General features: G+C 40.8%; 1 protein-coding gene across 2 annotated transcripts; it reads right to left on the minus strand.

Annotated features, from left to right (window-relative positions):
- Nucleotides 1-2,107: 2,107 nt before the first annotated feature.
- On the minus strand, nucleotides 2,108-17,542 carry LOC137297052 (uncharacterized). Of its 2 annotated transcripts, none has more exons than XM_067829005.1 (10): nucleotides 17,137-17,540; nucleotides 8,288-8,352; nucleotides 7,378-7,467; nucleotides 6,249-6,347; nucleotides 5,935-6,083; nucleotides 5,610-5,691; nucleotides 5,083-5,132; nucleotides 4,647-4,818; nucleotides 4,215-4,317; nucleotides 2,108-3,903 (listed from the first exon to the last, which is right to left on the minus strand). In XM_067829005.1, the coding sequence occupies exons 2-10, from the start codon at nucleotides 8,335-8,337 to the stop codon at nucleotides 3,208-3,210; spliced, it is 1,491 nt and encodes a 496-aa protein (XP_067685106.1). In that variant the 5' UTR covers nucleotides 8,338-8,352; nucleotides 17,137-17,540; the 3' UTR covers nucleotides 2,108-3,207. The 2 variants fall into 2 exon arrangements, with proteins under 2 accessions (XP_067685106.1, XP_067685107.1); XM_067829006.1 differs by having other exon boundaries at nucleotides 2,681-3,903; nucleotides 17,498-17,542.
- Nucleotides 17,543-20,444: the final 2,902 nt, after the last annotated feature.

Here is a 20,444-nt window from a genome sequence, read left to right on the forward strand (position 1 = left end):
CCCCATGGAACTGACTGACCATGTTAGATAGATCCTGTGGCATGTGCTGAAGACTCTAGAGACATCTATGAACATGCATGGCACATTAGACGCCGCCGCCAGGTTTTTACCAAGCATCACTTCAACACCATGCTCAGATATATGTAAATGACTATCGTTTATCTACACAGATTGAGGTTCTCATACATGTGCTTACAAACAATAAAATGTAATGCTAATGTGTTATGTCATTTTTCATTTGAAAAGAAGTATGAAAATGATACGTCATCTTTTCGCTGTTACAAATACACTCTCTCTACTCAGTTGTACCACCAAGAAAGGAATCCAGAAATTTGGAAAACCAAATCAAGCAAGCAAGCATATTTACACATATTTAGGGAATGTGTTAGACGACGGAGTTGGTTCCCTGTGGACATCTAAAATTTGAAACATTTACTATGAATTAATCGATCTTGGACCAGGGCGAAACTGTAAACATTAATAAAACCATGTACATACGGATATGTTAGTAATACAAAACACTAAGCGATTGATTTTGAGAAAACACTTTTGAAATGTGTGTCCCAGTTTAAGATGAATGTAGGAAATATGTTTTACTTAAAATGAATTCATAGGTATTCCGATGAAGGCACTTAAAAATTAATCTCAGTGACGATATCTAGGTCAAATCTGGGAACAGAACAAGACAGGTTGGTATCCGCATGGGTAGGAAATATGCCACTAATTTAACTGATCTGAATCTGTGTAGCATTAGGGTTGTTTACTCCATGTGTTTACAAGTCAGCAAGCCAGAACACCAGTCTAGTTCACATCGGAAATTTAAGTAACAAGGGCAGGTGTGATAATGTGAAATGTTTCCAATCGCGAATATCCCAGTCATTTCGAGAATGTGCATCAGCTCAAGCCTCTGGCGTCTATATCTCTGAAATACTCTGAAATAGTTAGGTACATGTTCATGGGAAAATAATTATATTGTATACGGTTTCACTATCTAAGCAGGGGTACGTCACTGCATAAATTATACATGCACAGGGTGATACTATATACGACACGTTGCTAATGAACTTGTTGCTTAAAGGTATACTGTATCGTGACATTTGCACATTGTGCTGACACGGAAATACTTAGTCTGACTGTTAATCCTATATTTTGTTTCCCTGATACTGTTGGAGAGATACAAATCTGTGATTGTACGACGGAAGATTATACAGAGAAAAAAAATATTACTTCTAGATCATAAAAATCTTGAAATGAGAGATAGACCAGTGGTTGATGCTATGACAACCATAGAGTACTATCAACTAAAAACCGGATCGTAGTCACACGATCTTTACAGCTGTTACGTCAGACAGTGGTTAGTTGGTGCTTGTTTAACAGCAGATTCCGACTTTCCACAGGATTCTGGGTTGGTGGTCCTATAACGCTATATAAGCTAAGCAGTGGAGTGGTGTTGTGCGTTAGAGGAGCTCTTGGGGTTTGATTGTTGGCGCTGTCCACATCAGTACAACACACCTCAGAACTTAATATTCTTAACGGTGGCTAATGTTCTATATGTTCTGTCTTCGTCCCTAAATCAAAACATGCCATACTTGTACTATTTACGTCATTTGCAGGTAAAACACTAGGCGATTGTTGATGGATCTGTACGTCAGGGCATCTGAGAGACGTGAATTTAAACCTCTTCCCACTGTTCAGTATTCTAATCATTCATGTGCAAACATTCCCCATTCTGTTGTAAACTGTCTTTCAATACTGCGACGGTTAGTTAGTGTATATTCTGTGTGTACACACGCAGGCCTTCGTGTCTTTGCGAGGATTAATGATTTAAAAAATATAGTTTTTGAGAAGCTCGAAAGTACAAGTAAAATACATTATGACGAGGCCGGACGGGTGCACCCAACCGCCTGCTTTGATACCATCGTATGCAATCGGTTAAACCTAATGTAAACAAAACCATGGGTGACTGGACTATCGAGCACCACTCATAATACCTACCAGTTCTTTATTGTGGTATATCCCACAGGGGACACCGAAGTGTACAGCCTTGTCATGTTGTGTAGTACTGTGAAGCATTTCGAGTCGTGGGGTCACCTCAATTATTTTCACATTTTTTTTTAAAAAAAACTTTAATCCGCGCCAAGATATGTGCTTACACATAGTGACAGTGGGTACATAGCACAGATCTGGACAGATTGCACCAAAGTAACATGATTCATTTCTAACTGAAACACGAACAAAATGTCGGAGGAGACGTTGAAAACCGACCTTTCACTTTACAAGGGGTAATACAGGATGATAGCTCGACTGAGCCGGGGTAAAACAGGGGCCAACGGTTCGACAGTGCCAGGTGTTTGTGGTCCCGTGGTAGCTCAGTGTGGTAGTGCCACTGTCCTACCCTATCTGCAAAGACAGGTATGTGACAGGTGTTGCTGCAGACTCTTTGAACAGCACAACATTAACCACCAGACATGGCCCTCTGTTTCACGAGCTCTCCTCCATGAAACGTGTGGGATTCGATGGATGGATGGCTACGCCAGGACCAAACCTATTCTGTAATGCTGCCATAGTTGAGATAAACACCATAGAGTGTTTTCAAACATATGACCTAATCCATGTGCCGCATCTGTTCGCTTAAACCTAAACGGTGCAACACTGTACTGGCAGCATCACAAGATAGGACTTATAAATCATTCTCACTTTATTGGATCCATAAAAATGGTGATGCCACAATCATAGCACGACCTTTCATGAAATACAGAACGCAAATCAATCAAAAATAATAAAAACATCTTATGTTCCAAGACGAAACCAAAACTTACAGAAATGGCCCCAGCGTATGGGGGAAACATTTCAATTTCCTGCGTATCTCTGTTTCGTTAACTATACCGTAACATATTTACACAGAAACATACAAAACATCTGTACAATTCTATACACATCACAACATGGGAGAGCACATACACAGTCAACAATACACATACACAAGTAACCGTCAAAGACTGACATATATAAAAATGATGTCTTTGAAGTACTGAGCAAAATGGGAACTATGCAACAAGGCAGGAAAGAGGTGAATCGTTGATGTGGCAATATTCCAGTGCTATCATGTCAGGTAACGATTTAAAAGGTCTTCAGTCTTTGGTCTGTTGGAGGTGTCATCACCACCATTTACAACATGATGTCCACCTGATGTGTTGTGTTGCTGTATCACACATCAAGAACATCATCTTTATTCGTATGGTGCATTATGTCAGTGTTTGGTCCCTTCCTAAAAGAAGAGGCAATGTCAAAAGCCGGTACCTCCTGAGACACAGGTATTTCATATCCGTCCGAGTCAGATTCACTTGGTTTTGCTGCTGTTTCTTCTTTTTCCACGACCGTTTGAGATGTTTCCTTATCTGTACCAGGAGTTACATCCTCTTTGGTTACTGGAGTTGCGTCTTCCTGATTCAGACTAGCGTCCCGAGTTTCTCCGCCAGGTGGCTCCAGGATATAGTACTCAGGTTTTGTTTCGGAGGGTTTGTTATCCTGGTCTTCCACGATCTTCGGAACAGTAATGGATGCATCCTCTGCTTCTGTTTGTATGAATGACTCATCTGGTGTGTCATAAGGATGAAAGCGCTTGACTGTCTCCGTTTCCGGTATTTCCCGACTGTTTCTGTCAGGTAACAAGGGCAGATAATCTTCACCCCCCGTGTCTTCATTTGAGACAGGGATCTTCGGTGAAGTGTGATCGCTGATCTGAGATGCGCTGGGATCTCGTAACAAAGGTTCATAGAATTCAGTATGATTGGAACTCCTAGCGTCTTTGTTGTGGTCTAAAGGAGGTCTAGGCGTAATGGGTGGGAGAGATGGAACACGACTCAGTAGATCAGGCACTGGGTGGGACGTTGGAGACTCATCCTGAAAAAATCAGATGTAAGCATTACAATATATGAAAGGTTTGTTCATACAAGTCTCTGTTTATACTACACCACATACACAACACTGACAATGTTCATTCCATAACATATAAAATACGAGTTAGACGCTTTAGGCGTATGCATCTTCAGTATCCGTAGTCCTTGTAAGTGAGCTCTTTAAGCCTATCAAAGTTACCACCCTTTACGCTACAGAGCGACATATGCATTACAGATCACAGCTTTCAAAAGCAGCCTCATAACGTCTAGAGTGTGGTATAATAGGTGATGACCATGGCCATGTAAGTGTCTTACCACAGCTTTGACAACATCATAGATATTTTCCTCCGTATAGTCCTCGTCGTATAGGTTGGGTAGGCTGGAGTGTTCAGGGCGGGGCATCAGAGGGGGGAGTGGTCTGGAATATCCACATAAAAATACTCATATAGAGGCATCTGTCATGATCTTACAAACACATAACCCATACAACAGTGAACTGGCCAAAGGTTCAGTTCTGAGCCATGAGAACTGTGTACAGCCATGATTCAGCTGACAAAGGGTGAAACTCAGAATTGTGTCAGTTGGGTCAACTTGCTAAGTATTCGGGTCTCATATCATTCAGATACTATGGTAGGATTTGATCAAACCATTGGATTTCAACATAAATAGGTAAGAACGGCGCATTATCCGCTGAGTCTTGGCAGCCTCTACATCAACTATTCACTCCTACCGCGGGATGTTTCTCACCTGCTGATACGTCTCCTCTTGCCCCTCCTTCTCCAACAGAAGATGCCGAGCCATGTCCCCAGCACACCCAGGAGGAGGCTGATTAAGAGGGCCATCACTAGCATGGCAACCCGGGTCTGTGTCATGGGCGCCGCCGTCGTCAAACCTGGAGGGGCTGCCGTCGTGACTGGGCCTGACATGAAGATGAAAGTAAGTCAAGTACAACAAAATCGACTTAAGACATGCCTTCATTTATCAGAGGATGGCGCTCAAAACGACTTGCGATGTATTGAAGATTCACAGCAAAATATATCACGTTTCAAACGTTTAACGTAAACAGAAAGAGAAAATACTTGGGATGGGTGGATGGGAGCTGTGGATGGGTTGGGATGGGATGGATGGATGGATGACGGTTTACGGTATTTACAGAAGTGTCACTGTTACATAAACTACTTACAGCTGAAGTCGGGAAAGTGTTCGCCCATGCAGTTTAGCACATACTGAAATCTGAATGGAGAGTCAGGTCAGCACACATTTTACAGCATGCTTTTATAAATATGTAACCAATTTTACAGTGAGTTAGTTTAGTTTTACGCAACTCACGCCCCACTCAGCAATATTCAAGCTATATGGCGACGGTCTGTAAACAGACCAGACAGTTCAGAGATCAACAACATGATCATCGACCTGTGCAACTGGGAACAGATGACATGTGTCAACCAAGTCAGCGAGTCTGAACTCCCGATCCCGTCAGCCGCCTTTTCTGGCAAGCGTGGGTTGCTAAAGACCTGTTCTACCCAGGATCTTCATGGGCAGTTCATAGTCTTCCATGAAGAGAACAAAGTGATTAAAATTTTAGGTCTGAAACATATGCGTTATTGTCAAGAACGGCTGTTCTTTGGTCAAACCACTCACACAGCAGCATGCGAAAAGCCTGTTCAAACATGAGTTTAGTGACGTCAGGGAGTTGTCCGCTACACCAACCTTGTTTCCCGCGGGGGGACGGGCACATCATTCCGTCTACACGCGATTCTGCGCCCGGACCGCCTCATGTCACAGGTGAAATCTACAAGATGGGAATCAGGGTAAGACTGATCACTGACTGTCTGTATGTATGACATTTACACAGAAACAAACTCTTGTGTTAGTCAAATATCACATTGAGTCTGGACTGATAATTCATGGAGAACATGAACTAGCCTACTAATAAATACACTTAACATTATACCACAACGGGAAAAACACATATTTCAAAAGGTTAGATATCTTTCCATACAATTTTGGCCAAATGATCCTTTTAGGAACTCACTTGCGTCTCGTGTTGGGTGATACAGGTGTGCGTTAAACTCCCGCTTCCCAAGACATGTCTCCAATACCGTCTCGTTTTTTTGTACGATGAGGAGGTTGAACAAGCAGTAATCGCTGGCTGCGTGGACATCGCACAGGCAGTTGTTGAACCTACATACCATACCATAATAAGATCATACCATAATAAGATTATAGCGTCTACACCATCCAGATAAACAAACTCGAATGCATTTCATTTGTATTCTGATTAACTCCTTTTGACGTTTCATGACCTACATAATATTACCTGATCGCAAGCATGATACATGTACTTACGTTTCCATTTCAATGAAGATATTTTCCCTCCGGAGAAGTCTCTCCCGTGTTGTGACAGGGACACGGGCCATGTCGTCATTCATGCAGGTTTCAGTTTCACTACAAAACAGTGCCTTGAATATACCAGGCAGTTGAAAGTATGTTTACATACAGCTATCTATCTTTTGAATAAATACAATATTTGTTTCAGGACACATAACTCCATGACGTCACATACACTGGAATGACGTCATAACTGTCAGTACAATGGGATTACAAATTCCAGTAAGCGCGTAAACAATTTGCAAAGATGAATTGTCACCGTTACTTTTGCCATAAATGTGTATCGAGAGAATATGTGCTTGACTTCATTTCACGAAACGATCGTAACGCTAAGATGATCGTAACTCACATGCTTAACATAGACTTACGATAGTCGTATCTCGTATATCGCCTGGGCCTGGATTTTCGAAGCTCTCTTAGCGCTAAGATCGTCATAAATTCACGTTAATGTATGGCACTTATGACTGTCTTACCGAGGCTTTTCATATCTATTGCCAGGTTGCAGCGATTACGAGCCTGGGCGTAGAATTTCGATGCTCTCTTAGCGCCATGATAGTTGTAAGTTAATGTTAATGTATGGCACTTACGACTATCTTAGCGCTAAGAGAGCTTCGAAAATCTACGCCCTGTGCCTATGTTTTCGAAGCTGTCTTAGCGCTAAGACAGTCGTAAGTGCCATACATTAACATTAACATTAAAATACGACTATCTTAGCGCTAAGACAGCTTCGAAAATATAGGTCCAGGGCCTAGATTTTCGTAAGTGCCATACATTAACATACGACTATCTTGGTGCTAAGAGAGTTCCGTAAAATTTAGGCCTTTGGCCTATATTTTCGAAGCTCTCTTATCGTCAAGATAGTCGTAAGTGCCATACATTAACATTAACTTACGACTATCTTAGTGCTAAGAGTTCTAATTAAGGCCCTGACGACTATCCGGTACTCAAAATGAGTGCCATCGCACCCGAAGACATTGCTCAAACTTTCAAACACTGGCTGTTGCTTGATTTAGCACGAATATTTGCAGGCCTCAGTGGAACCCGGAATACTGGGTACCAAAATTACTGACTTACGAACTGTACTTACTTTGAGCCTTCCACAGGCAGTGGGGTTTTCAACGCGTCGTTGATACATCTCCGGAGTTTACGAGGTCGGAACCTGTATTCAGCCTCGCTTCTGGAACAGTGTCAGTTATGGTTGGGTACGACGTGTCTCATATATAACTCCGGGCTTATTTCCATAAACCTTCACCTTGAGTCCATCCCCTTGGTTCCTACAATCTCAAATTCCCGGCCCTTAATTTCCATTTGACTGATTTTGCTACTGGGTCTAACGTAGCAATGGGGATGTGATTTGCGAACGATATGGCGCTCAATTCGTTTGATAATGATTCGGTTCTCAAGACATTCAGTATAGGCAGACAGACTGATACGCAAAAGGAAGCCTCAGAATCTTCCAGGAGACAGCAGTCTAAAGCTTTCTTTCAGATTCTAGGAGTCCTTAATAAGTGTTATCTCCCTTAACCTTATCCTTCAGTTACCTCCCTTCCTCACCTCGTTTGTCGATTCAATAAACGTAAACTAAAAATGGGGGTTAATTTGGTTCTGCAAGATCCGTTGAAGTGATGCGATGATGTAGGTTCACTGCATTGCGAACCCTGAAGATACAGCGGGAAATACAGACCAGTTGTATTTAAAGCTGCTCTCCGTGTTAGACTTCATTGAACTAAGATTAATATTCCAGCATATATCGAAGCGGTGTGCAAATAATCCAGACTGGACCAGACAATCCAGTGGTCGACAGACAAAACCAAACCAAATGAAGCCCTTTGCAGTTCATCAGAGGTATTCACATACTGAACCTTCCAGCTATAATCAAGCAAATCATATTGAACATTTCCTCATAAGATCACGGAAGCCACAGTACGACTACAGAACGGAAAGTTACCGAACGATGTGTGATATGAACCTGTTGCAGATTATACATGTGCACGTACCTGTCATTGCTATCGTCATCGTCGTGGTCACGTCGGATGCGGGGCGACATCGTTAAGGTGTATAGCTGGAACGAAGAGAAAACTAGTGTCCAGTTAATTACGCTATAACGAACACGTGCATGTGCCGAAACCTGGAAGACCTGCTAAAACCTTCTTGAGTGTGTGTCTGATGTTTAACGTCGAACACGGAAATATTACAGCTCTATGACAATGATATGTAAGTAATTGAGCCACACGCTTACGTAACTGACATCATGGGCATTGACCGTCGCAACACGGATACCATGACATGTGTTGTCCACGTCCGCGCGTCCGACCACCCCAACCTGTTGTCAGCATCTTACTGCTGGGGGGTTCCTGGGTAGTCTAGTGGTTAAAGGTTGGAATTGTCTTCTGACAATCGACTTAACCACTGTGCGGAATTTGAGTTTCCACAACCTGCATGTTACAAGCAAGATGGACTGCCATCACTAATCCGGATGTATGAATATAGGAAATAAACACTCCTGGATAGCTTAAATAGTAACGGTAATACAATACAAAAATATACATAAATGTATACATCAATATATTTCAATACTGACAGTGATGCAGATGCAGAAAACGAAACAAGTACTCACGAACATATCTACGTTAATATATGATTGTAATTCATATTGAAGTAACAGCCAAATTACCACTTGTCCCCTTTTGTCGGGAGTATTTATTGACATTTGTTTGTTTAACGTCGTATTCTGCAGTATGCTAGACACATATATAACATGGCGAGGTTGTAAATCTTCCACTCCGGAACAAATATACCAGTGACTAGCAATGTGAGCTTCCATGTATGAATTTTGGATGCAATGACATGTGTCAGCCAAGTCAAAAAGCCTGACCATCCTTTGGTGTTAGCATGGAAGATATCAAATTCAACCCGATGTTCACGGGTCGTATTTATTAAGAGGCACATACAACATTTTATTCCTATATTCAAACTTGGCATTGCGACTTAACCTATTAGTCAAACTGGACATACTAATTATTCTACGAATAGTAGTGTACGCAAATGTACAATCGTTTGTATCTGACGTAAACAGGTTCTGGGCGACATCTGTCCCACACGAGACACGGTGGTGAGTGATGTAACTTGTACAATCTGACGCCTACATCACCAGCGTTATCATCGACAAGTGGTGTCGCGACGCTGACGTTTGCGAAGGCAGGGACGGAAGCTGACATACTCCTCTGTCACTGTGAAAGCAGCCCTACATCCTCACCCTGTAGTACTGTTAATGACAGTGACCGTACAGGCCATGTGTCGTGCATAACCCTACAGTCAGATATAATATAGTCAGATGTCATAAATGTGACAGCAGTGAACTTGGGTTTATCAATGTCTCGAATTCAACATTGGCAACGAATTTCTCATATGTTCCTACAGAAACGTTCGTAGCGCTGCTTTGTGGAATACTTCCCGGTGTATTAACATGTAACCTATAGCAACAAGGCCGTCCTAACTGTGGATGTCGCCTTGTGATCTAAGGTGCTGAACCCCGATTCACAAAGTCTTCGTAGCGCTACGACATTCGTCCGGCTATGATGACGTATAGAAGTAAGACAGGTCGTAACGTTACCAACGCTTTGTGGATAGGCACCCTGATCACGGGCCAGTTATATATAACCATTAGTGAGGATATCTAATAAAACTGAATTGTTTAAAGGTCACATGCAACGTAAAACACAACTTTGCAGATTCTGTTAACTTTGGATAACAGAATATTCTGTGGATACCTTTTGGTATGCACTTACCAAAACAAATAATCACAAATGCCAGTTCAGCCTATAAAATTGAAAAAAACGCGATGAAAAAAGCCCGCGAAATCGGAGTTCAAACGATTCAATAAATTTCCCCCAAGTGGTTTCAACAGCTGTGCTGCGCCAATAACGCATGCACAGTAAATAGGTTCGCGGAGCTTGAAACAGTATGCATGCCCGGAGTATAAGGTCGTGAGCAGTACTATAATCTTGGTTGTGTACACAAACAAGTAAATAATCTACTCGTTACATAAAAAAAACGTGTTGATTGTGGTAAGCAGCCTCTGTCACAGAGTAAGTTCAATGTCTGGTTTATTGACACCGATATGTCTGCCTGCCTGCCTTCTAAAGACAATATGCAATACACGGATTCAATCATTGACCACGTGTAATTTAAACTTTACACCTATCAGGATATACGCCATAAACAAAATAAATTGATTTATGACTCATTGCGTGCGAGTCCTGTCTGTGCCACATTATGTAATTAGGCAGGTGTGATACTTGTACACATGACATGCTTTTATGTCTGTGGGTTGAAAACAAACTATATCCATTTTTCTCAGATGACTGGATCTGATGGAAACTGGTGCAAACTTTTGCTAGTTTCAAATCCAGTTTTGTACTTGGACGAATGACAGTTTCCCGCCACGCGGTAGTTCACCATCTCTACTGAGATGACTTTTGATTGGATCAAACAGAGAACATATATTAACAAAACCCAACATATCTATACACATTCTTTATGGATAACAACTTCTTCTAGTGTATATGATTTTGTCTGACAGCGATATATGAATCCATCCTGAAACGACGCATAAACTACAATAAAAGAAGTTGTTATCCATAAAGAATCTTACTTTCTTGTGACTCCTAAAATGCCCATCAAACAGATCATTTTTTGTACACACAATGAGCCCTCAGCGTATCAGCAAATAAACCAGCCACCCCACCCGCTATGACTGGGTTCGTTCTCCCGAGGGCTTCGTTTCGAAGGAAGTGAGCCCAAGTACAAAATATTGCACTTTTGAATCGCGATTGTACGCTTATAGTTTTGTTTATTTGTTTTTTACAAGCAGCAATGTATATTATATGTCGTGAATAAGTGATAATTGTGTTTTAATTATGTTTTCTTGGTTGCATGTGACCTTTAACCTCTACATGTACATATCAACTGAACACAGTACAACCATATCAGCTGAACACATGGTACAGTTATATCAGTCGAACACATAGTACAGTTATATTAGCTGAACACAGTACAGTATTATCAGCTGAGCTCATTGCACAGTTGTGAAGTATTCCCGTCATAAAACTGTTGACCTAACAGCTTTAGCCACTAAGTCTGTTTGCAGATACCCACTCACCATAACATGGACAGATTTAGTGTGTGGCTATGAAATACGGCATTGTTTTTCATTCAATGGAGACAATTTGTTCAGGAGGTATGTGCTTGAGTCATGACAGGCAACATGGTAGACAACTTCATATGTATGATATAAGGGACCACAGAATATGTTAAAAAGCGGTTTCCATCTGAAGCATGGAGGAAGTTAGTGCCTCAATTGTGGCTTCATCATATAAAATAAGTATTTTCAATTAATATTTTTATAATGACCTAATACGGGATCAGTACCTCTTCTTTGTCGGGATGTTAACGTTACTCGCCCTTATTACTCTCGACGGTATGTTTTAAATTTAACCAAATGACTTTTTGTGTTTATTTGTTTCGTAACGCGGGACTGAACAATGTTCCACCTATATCTACAGTAGAGGACGTAACGTGTATGCGAGACGGTCTCCCGTTACGTGTGCAAGTGACTACCTGAGAGGGGGTCACTCATACGCGTGACTGCATGATCACAGACAGAAATTCTACATGTCACAGAAAGACGTGTTATTTATGAACATAATTAAACAAAATTTGCCACAGTCATTGATAGATGTTCAAGTTATTGGATGACATTAATGAAAACATAAAAAGAGGACATTAAATGGTCAGAAAATGACAAAAATGTGCAAAATTTGACGATATTCAACAGCGAATTTCGAATGTCCATATTTTTCAGAAACTTACATTTAGTATTTTCTGAAAGCTCATTCATCGTAGATTCAAAATATATATGCAGCTTTTGATGTACACCAACGCACACCTGCTTGTTATTGTGTTGAAACATGTTTACGTTCTTCGAAACTGCGCTAACCGTCTCGCACAGAAGTGACTGGGGAAGCGAGTCATTAATGGGAGGTAACTGGTTCCTAACTAAATCGTTCAATCAAAACAAAAACATCCTTCTTGTGATTTGGACTGTCTGAAGCGTGCGTAATTTATATGCAGATATTTTGCATTACAACAAAGAGGATGTTATAAATTAGTACAAAGTTATGAACAAGATCTTCTGAGGACTATATCATTTGTTTGAAGCATGATCATAGGAAAACAAGACTAATAGAGGGCCGGGTCACTTCTACCGATGTAAAAATAATGCGCCCAAGTACGTTTTAAGTTTGCTCTCGTATTATTATTTTCTGAAAGCTTATACAACGCAGATTTACCACATATAAGTACTTGTAAAAGGCGGTGGTCTATGAATAATCGGGTCTGGCCCAGAAAATACTGAGATCAACAGCATGAGCAACGGTCTACGCAGCTGAGACAAGATGACATGTGTCAACCAAGTCTGTCCCGTTAAGACAAGCGTGTGTTTGTTGAACCCGGATCTGCGCGGGTAACCCGATGAGGTACTGAAACACTGATCACCATTTGAACAAAATAATCATGCATGGGATATCAGATAGCAAAGCATGAATCGTCACGTGCACCATTAGACATGTACCATTTAACAACTCCCATGGGATTACTGCACACGGAAAGGAGATGACATTAAGCATTATTCAACGCAGCGGTCATGATTCTCTCACATCCACTGTGTCGTGAATGCATGTATGTGTAGTTGCTGACGCCGTTATTTAATGTATCTTGTTCATTGTGACGTCACTAAGCGACATACCATAGATGTCCCTGTCTACATGTTGTACTTACTAAGAAAGACTAGGTTTCATTCCAATAATGTCGAACACAGGAAACGGTAACAAGTAACATCTTTTAACGGATTTGAGTGGGACGCTTGCGCGGAATAGAACAATTTACGCGACAAGGGCTAGAAACTTTGAGAACATGATTTTTATTTCCGTCCTCTCTGTATATCAAGTACACAACTATCCTTGACGCTCACCAGGACAGTCTGACTTGGGAGATCTGTGAGTCGGACCTGACTGCTCTGTGCAGATAAAGTGTTATATTTCAGGGTCAACTTTACAAGATCACAACAAAAGCAGAGATTGCGACGGTTCTATCACTGTTTGTCATGACATACTGTGGGGAACGACCAACACAGGACGTATGCTTGTAGTTTCAAGAACCATAGCAAGATTCTCGACATGCCAAGAGGGCTATACTGTTAGAACATGGACCGTTGAACTCAGTGGTTGATAAAATGACGTCTTGGATTTCAGGGTACTGAGAAACAAACCTAGCAAGTCGCCACCCATTGATAGTGAGTGAGTTTAGTTTTACGCCGCACTCAGCAATATTCCAGCCATATGCCGGCGGTATGTAAATAATCGAGTCTGGACCAGACAATCCAGTGACCGACAACATGAACATCGATCAGCGATGATATGTGTTAATCAAGTCAGCGAGCCTGACCACCCGGTCCCGTTAATCGCCTCTTACGACAAGCATAGTAGAAGTTTATGGCAAGCATGGGTTGTTGAAGGCCTATTCTACAAAGGGACCTTCACGGGTCGCATCCGTTGAACATCCATTTCAAGTACACACCTCAAAAGTAAAAAATAGCTATAGAATTGGTGTTCATTAACCCATGCTTGCCGTGAGGGGTGACTAATCATGCTAACAGCATAGGGTGGTCAGACTCGCTGACTGGGTTGACACATGTCCTAGTTGGGTAGGGCGATGGTCATGCTGTTGATCAGTGGATTGTCTGGCGATCCATATATGTTGTTACTTCATTATTCACCAGCTAACTTTAACAAACGTCATAAAGGCATGACTTTGTCAGTTTGGGCGTCAAACTCCGTTATTCAAGTTATTCCAGATGAATATATAGACAGATTGTATACACCAAACTAGATATACATGTAAGTGTAAGGAGATTGTTGATGCGTGTTAGCTAATTACGCATGCGTGCTCAGATAAATACTAAGACTTTATAAAACACATACGACCCCTCATACACATGCCAAACGACTTCATAAATTGGACTTAAACATCATGGTGAAAATAAGTTTGTTATGATACAGATGATAAATGTTTCAGTGTTTCTCTCATTTACGCCTATTACACGCTTCCTCATAATTCTATACACTTAGGATTCAATCCATACAATGTGAATGATAAGTAGTTGTATACACACAACACTATCACGTTTCTCGCTTCACAATTTAACATTGTATAATTATATACTCCATATGAAAGTCATCCCAAACGAGACTAGTTTCATATATTCACTTTCTTAAGCATCCTATCCTAAAGATCAGAAAAGTACTTTGAAAACCTCATGACTAAAATATACGAGGCACTGGACTAATTGTTTATGAACCAGTTTGCAAGGCACTTCGAGTAGTGGGTTCATCTCAGTGTTATAATCTTCAATTTCAACAAGGCCCCGAGGGACTGTGGAGTCGTTGGCAACCTCAGATTTGTTACCACAGATGCTATTTGGGCCTAACCTGACCAACGTTTAGTTCATAGCTTCTTCCATCAGGCGAGTTTCATATCCGTAAAAAAGCGATATTTTAGTTAGTTGACGTAAGTCTTTTGATAATTACAAATACGATCCAAGATTACATCACACTGGATCTTTCCTAACCGTTACATAACTGTTGTAGACAGCTGTATAGGAATACAGAAATCCTTCTCTATATACTGAAGAGCAAAAGAAAAATGTGTCTAAAAAATGAAATCTCATAAAAGTAAGCGTTCGTCTTTATGTCTTCTATTTCAAAACTTGACAAAAAGCCAGAGCTGCCTTCCTTTTGCTGTTCAGTCTTTAAAAAGCTGAACCTTGAGCTCAGTTGCTCTATTTGCTATATCTGTGAAATATATACCATTTCAGTTTAGATGGGGATTTTTTAAACCTCCACAACAAAGGATTTGTGTCAGTTTTATGTTCAAACATTAATCATGTTAATGATATAAATGCTACTCCGGCAGAGGTGCAGTATATATGAAACACACATTCATTACCATTACCAGCATACTGTGTACAACAGCATACCATTCTAATGAGTCATCTGTTAAAACAATAACATTGTCCACATTGCTATGTCTGACACTGTACACCCCTGGGGTGTTAGGTCGGCAGGTGGTCTATCTGGGTATTACTGGCATTACTGCTACATGGCCTCTGTATTACGTCATGATGATGGTGATGATGATAATGATTATTTGGGGATCTCTTGTGGGCAGTGCGTAATACAAAGGTGTACGGTAAAAATGTCCGCCGTGAAAAGGTTCAAAAATGCTTTTTTTTAGTTTTCAGTTTTTCACTGTCATACTTACAACCTATGTAAAGATTTTATGACATAATGGTGCATTGAAATGGTCATATAAAAGTCGCCTGAAATGACTACAGTTATATTATACGTTACATAAAGCATCCCACGATGACATGAGCTAGTCTAGGAATTATATTATTAAGACCTCGGTAAAAAAGTACCGGAAAAAGAATGTTCCGAAACAAGGCCCATTACTTTGAAAACAAATTAAACGGAAGTCGACATCAAAGTTATTGTAGAAAAAAGATAAAGTGATTGTGTATAAAAGACGTGGATTAAATACTGAGTTAACCAAGAACAAGCACTTTAACTGGGCAGATCTAATGCAGGATTTCTGTTTGTCAACGTCTGGACCTACTGATATTATTTATCAAGTCGGATGTTCACCGCCATACGCTGTAAAATCTCGGAGATGACCTTCCTTCCAGTGGCAATGTCAGTACACAGCGTTTGCAGATGTTCGTATACATCACCACGATCACGATTTTTTGAAAAGTTAAACATAATTTCAAAATTTAATCTGTCATTATACGTGATTTCTTCATTTTATCTTTAATATAAAAATAACCTGTCATTATGTTTTAACCGTTATCTTTTCTCCTATTATCAAGTGCGCTTGTATAGATTTCCAACGACTATATCCGGTTATAAACGGGATAAATGCTTCCAGCTTTGAGGATATGTCACGACAACGTAAATAACTAAATATCAGCAAAAAACAAATTCTCCTTGACAGCCAGGAGCTAAGAGTCAATAGATAAATAAAATATTTGTCAATTCTGACCAGAATATTGCTCATCAATGATCGACGTGACCTTAAGAATAGGTGTCTGAGTTCTGGGAAAATGCCCGTCCTTGTGACTCTGTAATGGTCCGGTGGCTACATTGACCAGTTACGTAAGTCTGACCTTGGTCTGGACGACTGAACGCAAACAGTAAACACACGCCGTGACAGGTCTTAACATTGCTCAACACTTGAATGGGTATTATCGGAAAGGTGATTTCGATTAGATAATCTCATCCATTGTGGGTGACTCACAAACAGCGGGGGTGGGATTGGTATTTCCTAGTTTCGACTTTGTATACATGCACACGATTATAGCAGCGTTACACAGGCTTTCCCCCATAAAAGATTTTACTGAATATATAAACATTTATTCGACAAACATATGTAGACCAGACATACATTATATATGTATAAGGATTCTGATAGACATCTGTTGCGACACGGTGCTGTGAACATGACACGGCTTCACTGACAGTACGAGGGACAGGTTATTCGTGGTGGTGATATGGACCAACATCAAATAACGTCAAGAAGATACCATGAGTAGACTAACGGTATAACTCTCTCCTCTCTTTGTAAAACAAGGCTTGCGATGAAAATATTCTTTAATTAAAAATGAGGGCCTCAAAATGAGAAAAAGGATCAACATAAATAAACCTTCAATAGACACAACATAGAGACTTACCTCAAACTAATCCACTGCCCCACGAATTATATGTATCTCCAGTACTGGGCAGTACACTAGTGCAACACAATATGACGGGTCAGAGAAGTAAGATCACTGGACAGACTATGCGACCTCTCCACTTCCCAACCTATTTCCGTTGTCTCTGACTGTACGTGTGGCCGACATAGGAGCGAAATCGCCCTCTTCCACCGTCCAGAATAAAGCTACCGCCACTACGTAAGGAAATGGGACGGGGCAGTAGAACTCACTGGTCACTTAAGACGACCAGTTCACATGAACACCACAATATCCGCCGCCATTGCCACTGTGTCACCACGCATGAATCAAACAGCCGCCATGTGTTAACAAGGGATCTTACCTGACACGGGCAGGTAACTCTGTCGAATGCAATTTACCTGTAGACAAGGGAGAGAACAGCTTGCGCTGAAATTTATCATTAGAGTTTGCTCACTTTAGTGCAACATTTTACCCTTGCCAATTTAAAAAGGATAAACAAACTTTTGGAAATCGGGGAGTAAACCTGGGGAACGTGTCAAAAATAGTTTAGGAAAACATATTTACGTACATACAGTTTAAGCGCCTTTGATATAGCATCAAAAGCACGTTTCATACATACATTAAATACATCACTATCAAGCTATGAGTGAATAAAGCCAGATGATTATTAAATTCAGTTCAGTTCAATTCAATTTATTACTCAAAACGCCAACAACGGTGGTACATGAGAATACACATAAATATGAATATATATAAATATATACTTGACAAGATGGCAGATAAAAAGCGAAAAAGAACCAAAATTAAAGGTATCTTTGTAGACTTAACTATTACATTAATGTAATTAGAAGTATATATACATAGTGTGTTTTGAGAGACAACAGATTAACATTAACTACAACATATAACTGGATAACAACTGGTATATAATAGGGGGAGGACAGTGCGAGACTAGGAACAATAAATGAGACTGGTGATGAAGCTAGTAAACCAAGTTGAGAAACCAACTTCTAGAGGCCCGATCAAACAATTATCCCATCGTTGTTCATAAAGGATGAGCCTGACTAACACAAGGCTAGAAAACGTCTACACAGGCATAGACTCGGGGGTTAATTTGGAGGTTGACTTCTGTTAACATAGTTAATCCCACTGGAGTGAGTGAGTGAGTTTAGTTTTACGCCGCTTTTAGCAATATTCCAGCAATATCACGGCGGGGGACACCACAAAATGGGCTTCACACACTGTACCCATGTGGGGAATCGAACGCGGGTCTTCGGCGGAACGAGCGAACACTTTAACCACTAGGCTACCCCACCGCCCCTTAATCCCACTGGATATGCACATCGCACTATGCTTGTCATAAGATTTGACTAACGGGATCGGGTGGTCAGACTCGCTGATTTGGTTGACACATGTCATCGGTTCCCAACTGCGCAGAGCGATGCTCACGTTGTTGGTCACTGGATTATCTGGTCGATTATTTACAGACCGCCGCCATATGGCTGGAATATTGCAGAGTGCGGCGTAAAACTAAACTCACTCACTTGCCGTGAAACGTACCGATGAATGTCTCTTTAAACAAAAAAGTAAATCGAATAAAGTGAAATTAAGATTGCAAATTCTCATAATTTTACCTTGCCAATTGAGCATCTAATTCTCAGAATTTTTTCCAACTTATGATGAAAATTGTTTAAAAATCGATCATAATTCCAAATCACTTTCTCTGTTTGTGTTACAAGAGGGTATGCACTGTAAACAAAACGCCGTGAAGAAGTTGGGTTGATGTAAGCTAACGCTCATCACGTACCGCACGTCCTCTTGTTTCACTATTCTAACTGCTGCGCTTACCCCTTGGGAATACAAACGAGTAAGAACGATTTGATCGGTTAAACAACTTTTATCCTAAGTTGAATTAAAATTCTAAGACTTAAATTTTCAACTGGCAAGATAAAATTACGTGGATTCGCAATATTAATTCCACTATGTCTGGTTTACTTTTTGTTTAAAGTGAGAAATCTCAACATCGGACATCACATTCACCAATCCGTTGCGCACCACCATAGGCATTGCATGAGACACCACCACATCCACCAATGAATGGGGTACCACCACCACATGCACCACTACATATAGACACCACGGCCACCGACACAACATGGGACGCAACACAGACACCACTAATTACGACACAACTACACCCACCACTATACCACCGGAACACCCAAACCACATCTATCGCTGTATGCATAGCATCACCAGGATATGGTGCTGTGGCGGACACTGAAGCGTCTTGTAAGGGCAGGCCGGGGCTCCCTGCTTACAACGATCAATGGCGATAATTCAATCAGTAGCATTAGCATATTTTATCTTCGTTTACGTCGTGTTTTGGATAGTATATCATAATAACAGTCCATTTGTATGGCGTTTTTCCAATATCACTTTCAAAGCCCACCTTTACTGTCTTTGAGGTGTCCGATGGTTAAGTGATATCTCATTCTATCTGGTATCCATCCACTGCTGTCTGAACAGAGGCAGAACAAATTCATCAGCGTCGGACAGGACTGTACCATGAAACTGCGTCAGAAGCCACACAATCGAACATGGTGACCCATTCGAGGATATTACCTGATGCGTCTGCAGATGTGGCCTGAATTTTAACACTATATCAGCTTTTTACAACCTGTCAGCTTGATATCGACGAAATGTCCAAAGTAATTAACGTGTAAGGTGCTGGGATTCTAACTTATGATTATAGTCATCTGGGGTGACTTAGAGACATAACTCTGCACAACACATTATCCCGCCTTCAATGACAGGGGCACAGTGTGCCGTGATTACAATGAACAGATGGGCTAATAATTTGTTTTGCTGCTAGAACACACTTGACTGGCTAAATACATTTGCAACATATATAACAATAAAGCAACACAGTAAAGATTTGCATTTAGTTCAAGAAGAGCTTCAACTCAACAACTCAAACGGACAGAGGCCTGTGACACCTGTGGTTGGATGAAATAGTGTAAGATGTTTATGTGTTTTAAAAGCACACCCTTCCAGTAATTAAAACTGACTACCATTTTAAGTATTCAGTGCTGTCATTTTTTATCGCCATGACTTATGCTTATGTGTGCACCGACATTTTCAAGTAGGTGACATTTGGTGCGGAATGGAGGGTTGATGTGTTCCGCTTCCTGTGCTGGGAAAAGTAGGCGGACAAGTTGGACAGAATGTGTGTTTTATTGTAGTTTTAAGGCCAGACTGTATCCCTATCTACATGGATTGGCTGGTGATAGCCTGGATATTTAAGA

This window comes from Haliotis asinina, chromosome 9, assembly GCF_037392515.1.
Source record: "Haliotis asinina isolate JCU_RB_2024 chromosome 9, JCU_Hal_asi_v2, whole genome shotgun sequence".
NCBI classification, from domain to species: Eukaryota; Metazoa; Mollusca; class Gastropoda; order Lepetellida; family Haliotidae; genus Haliotis; species Haliotis asinina.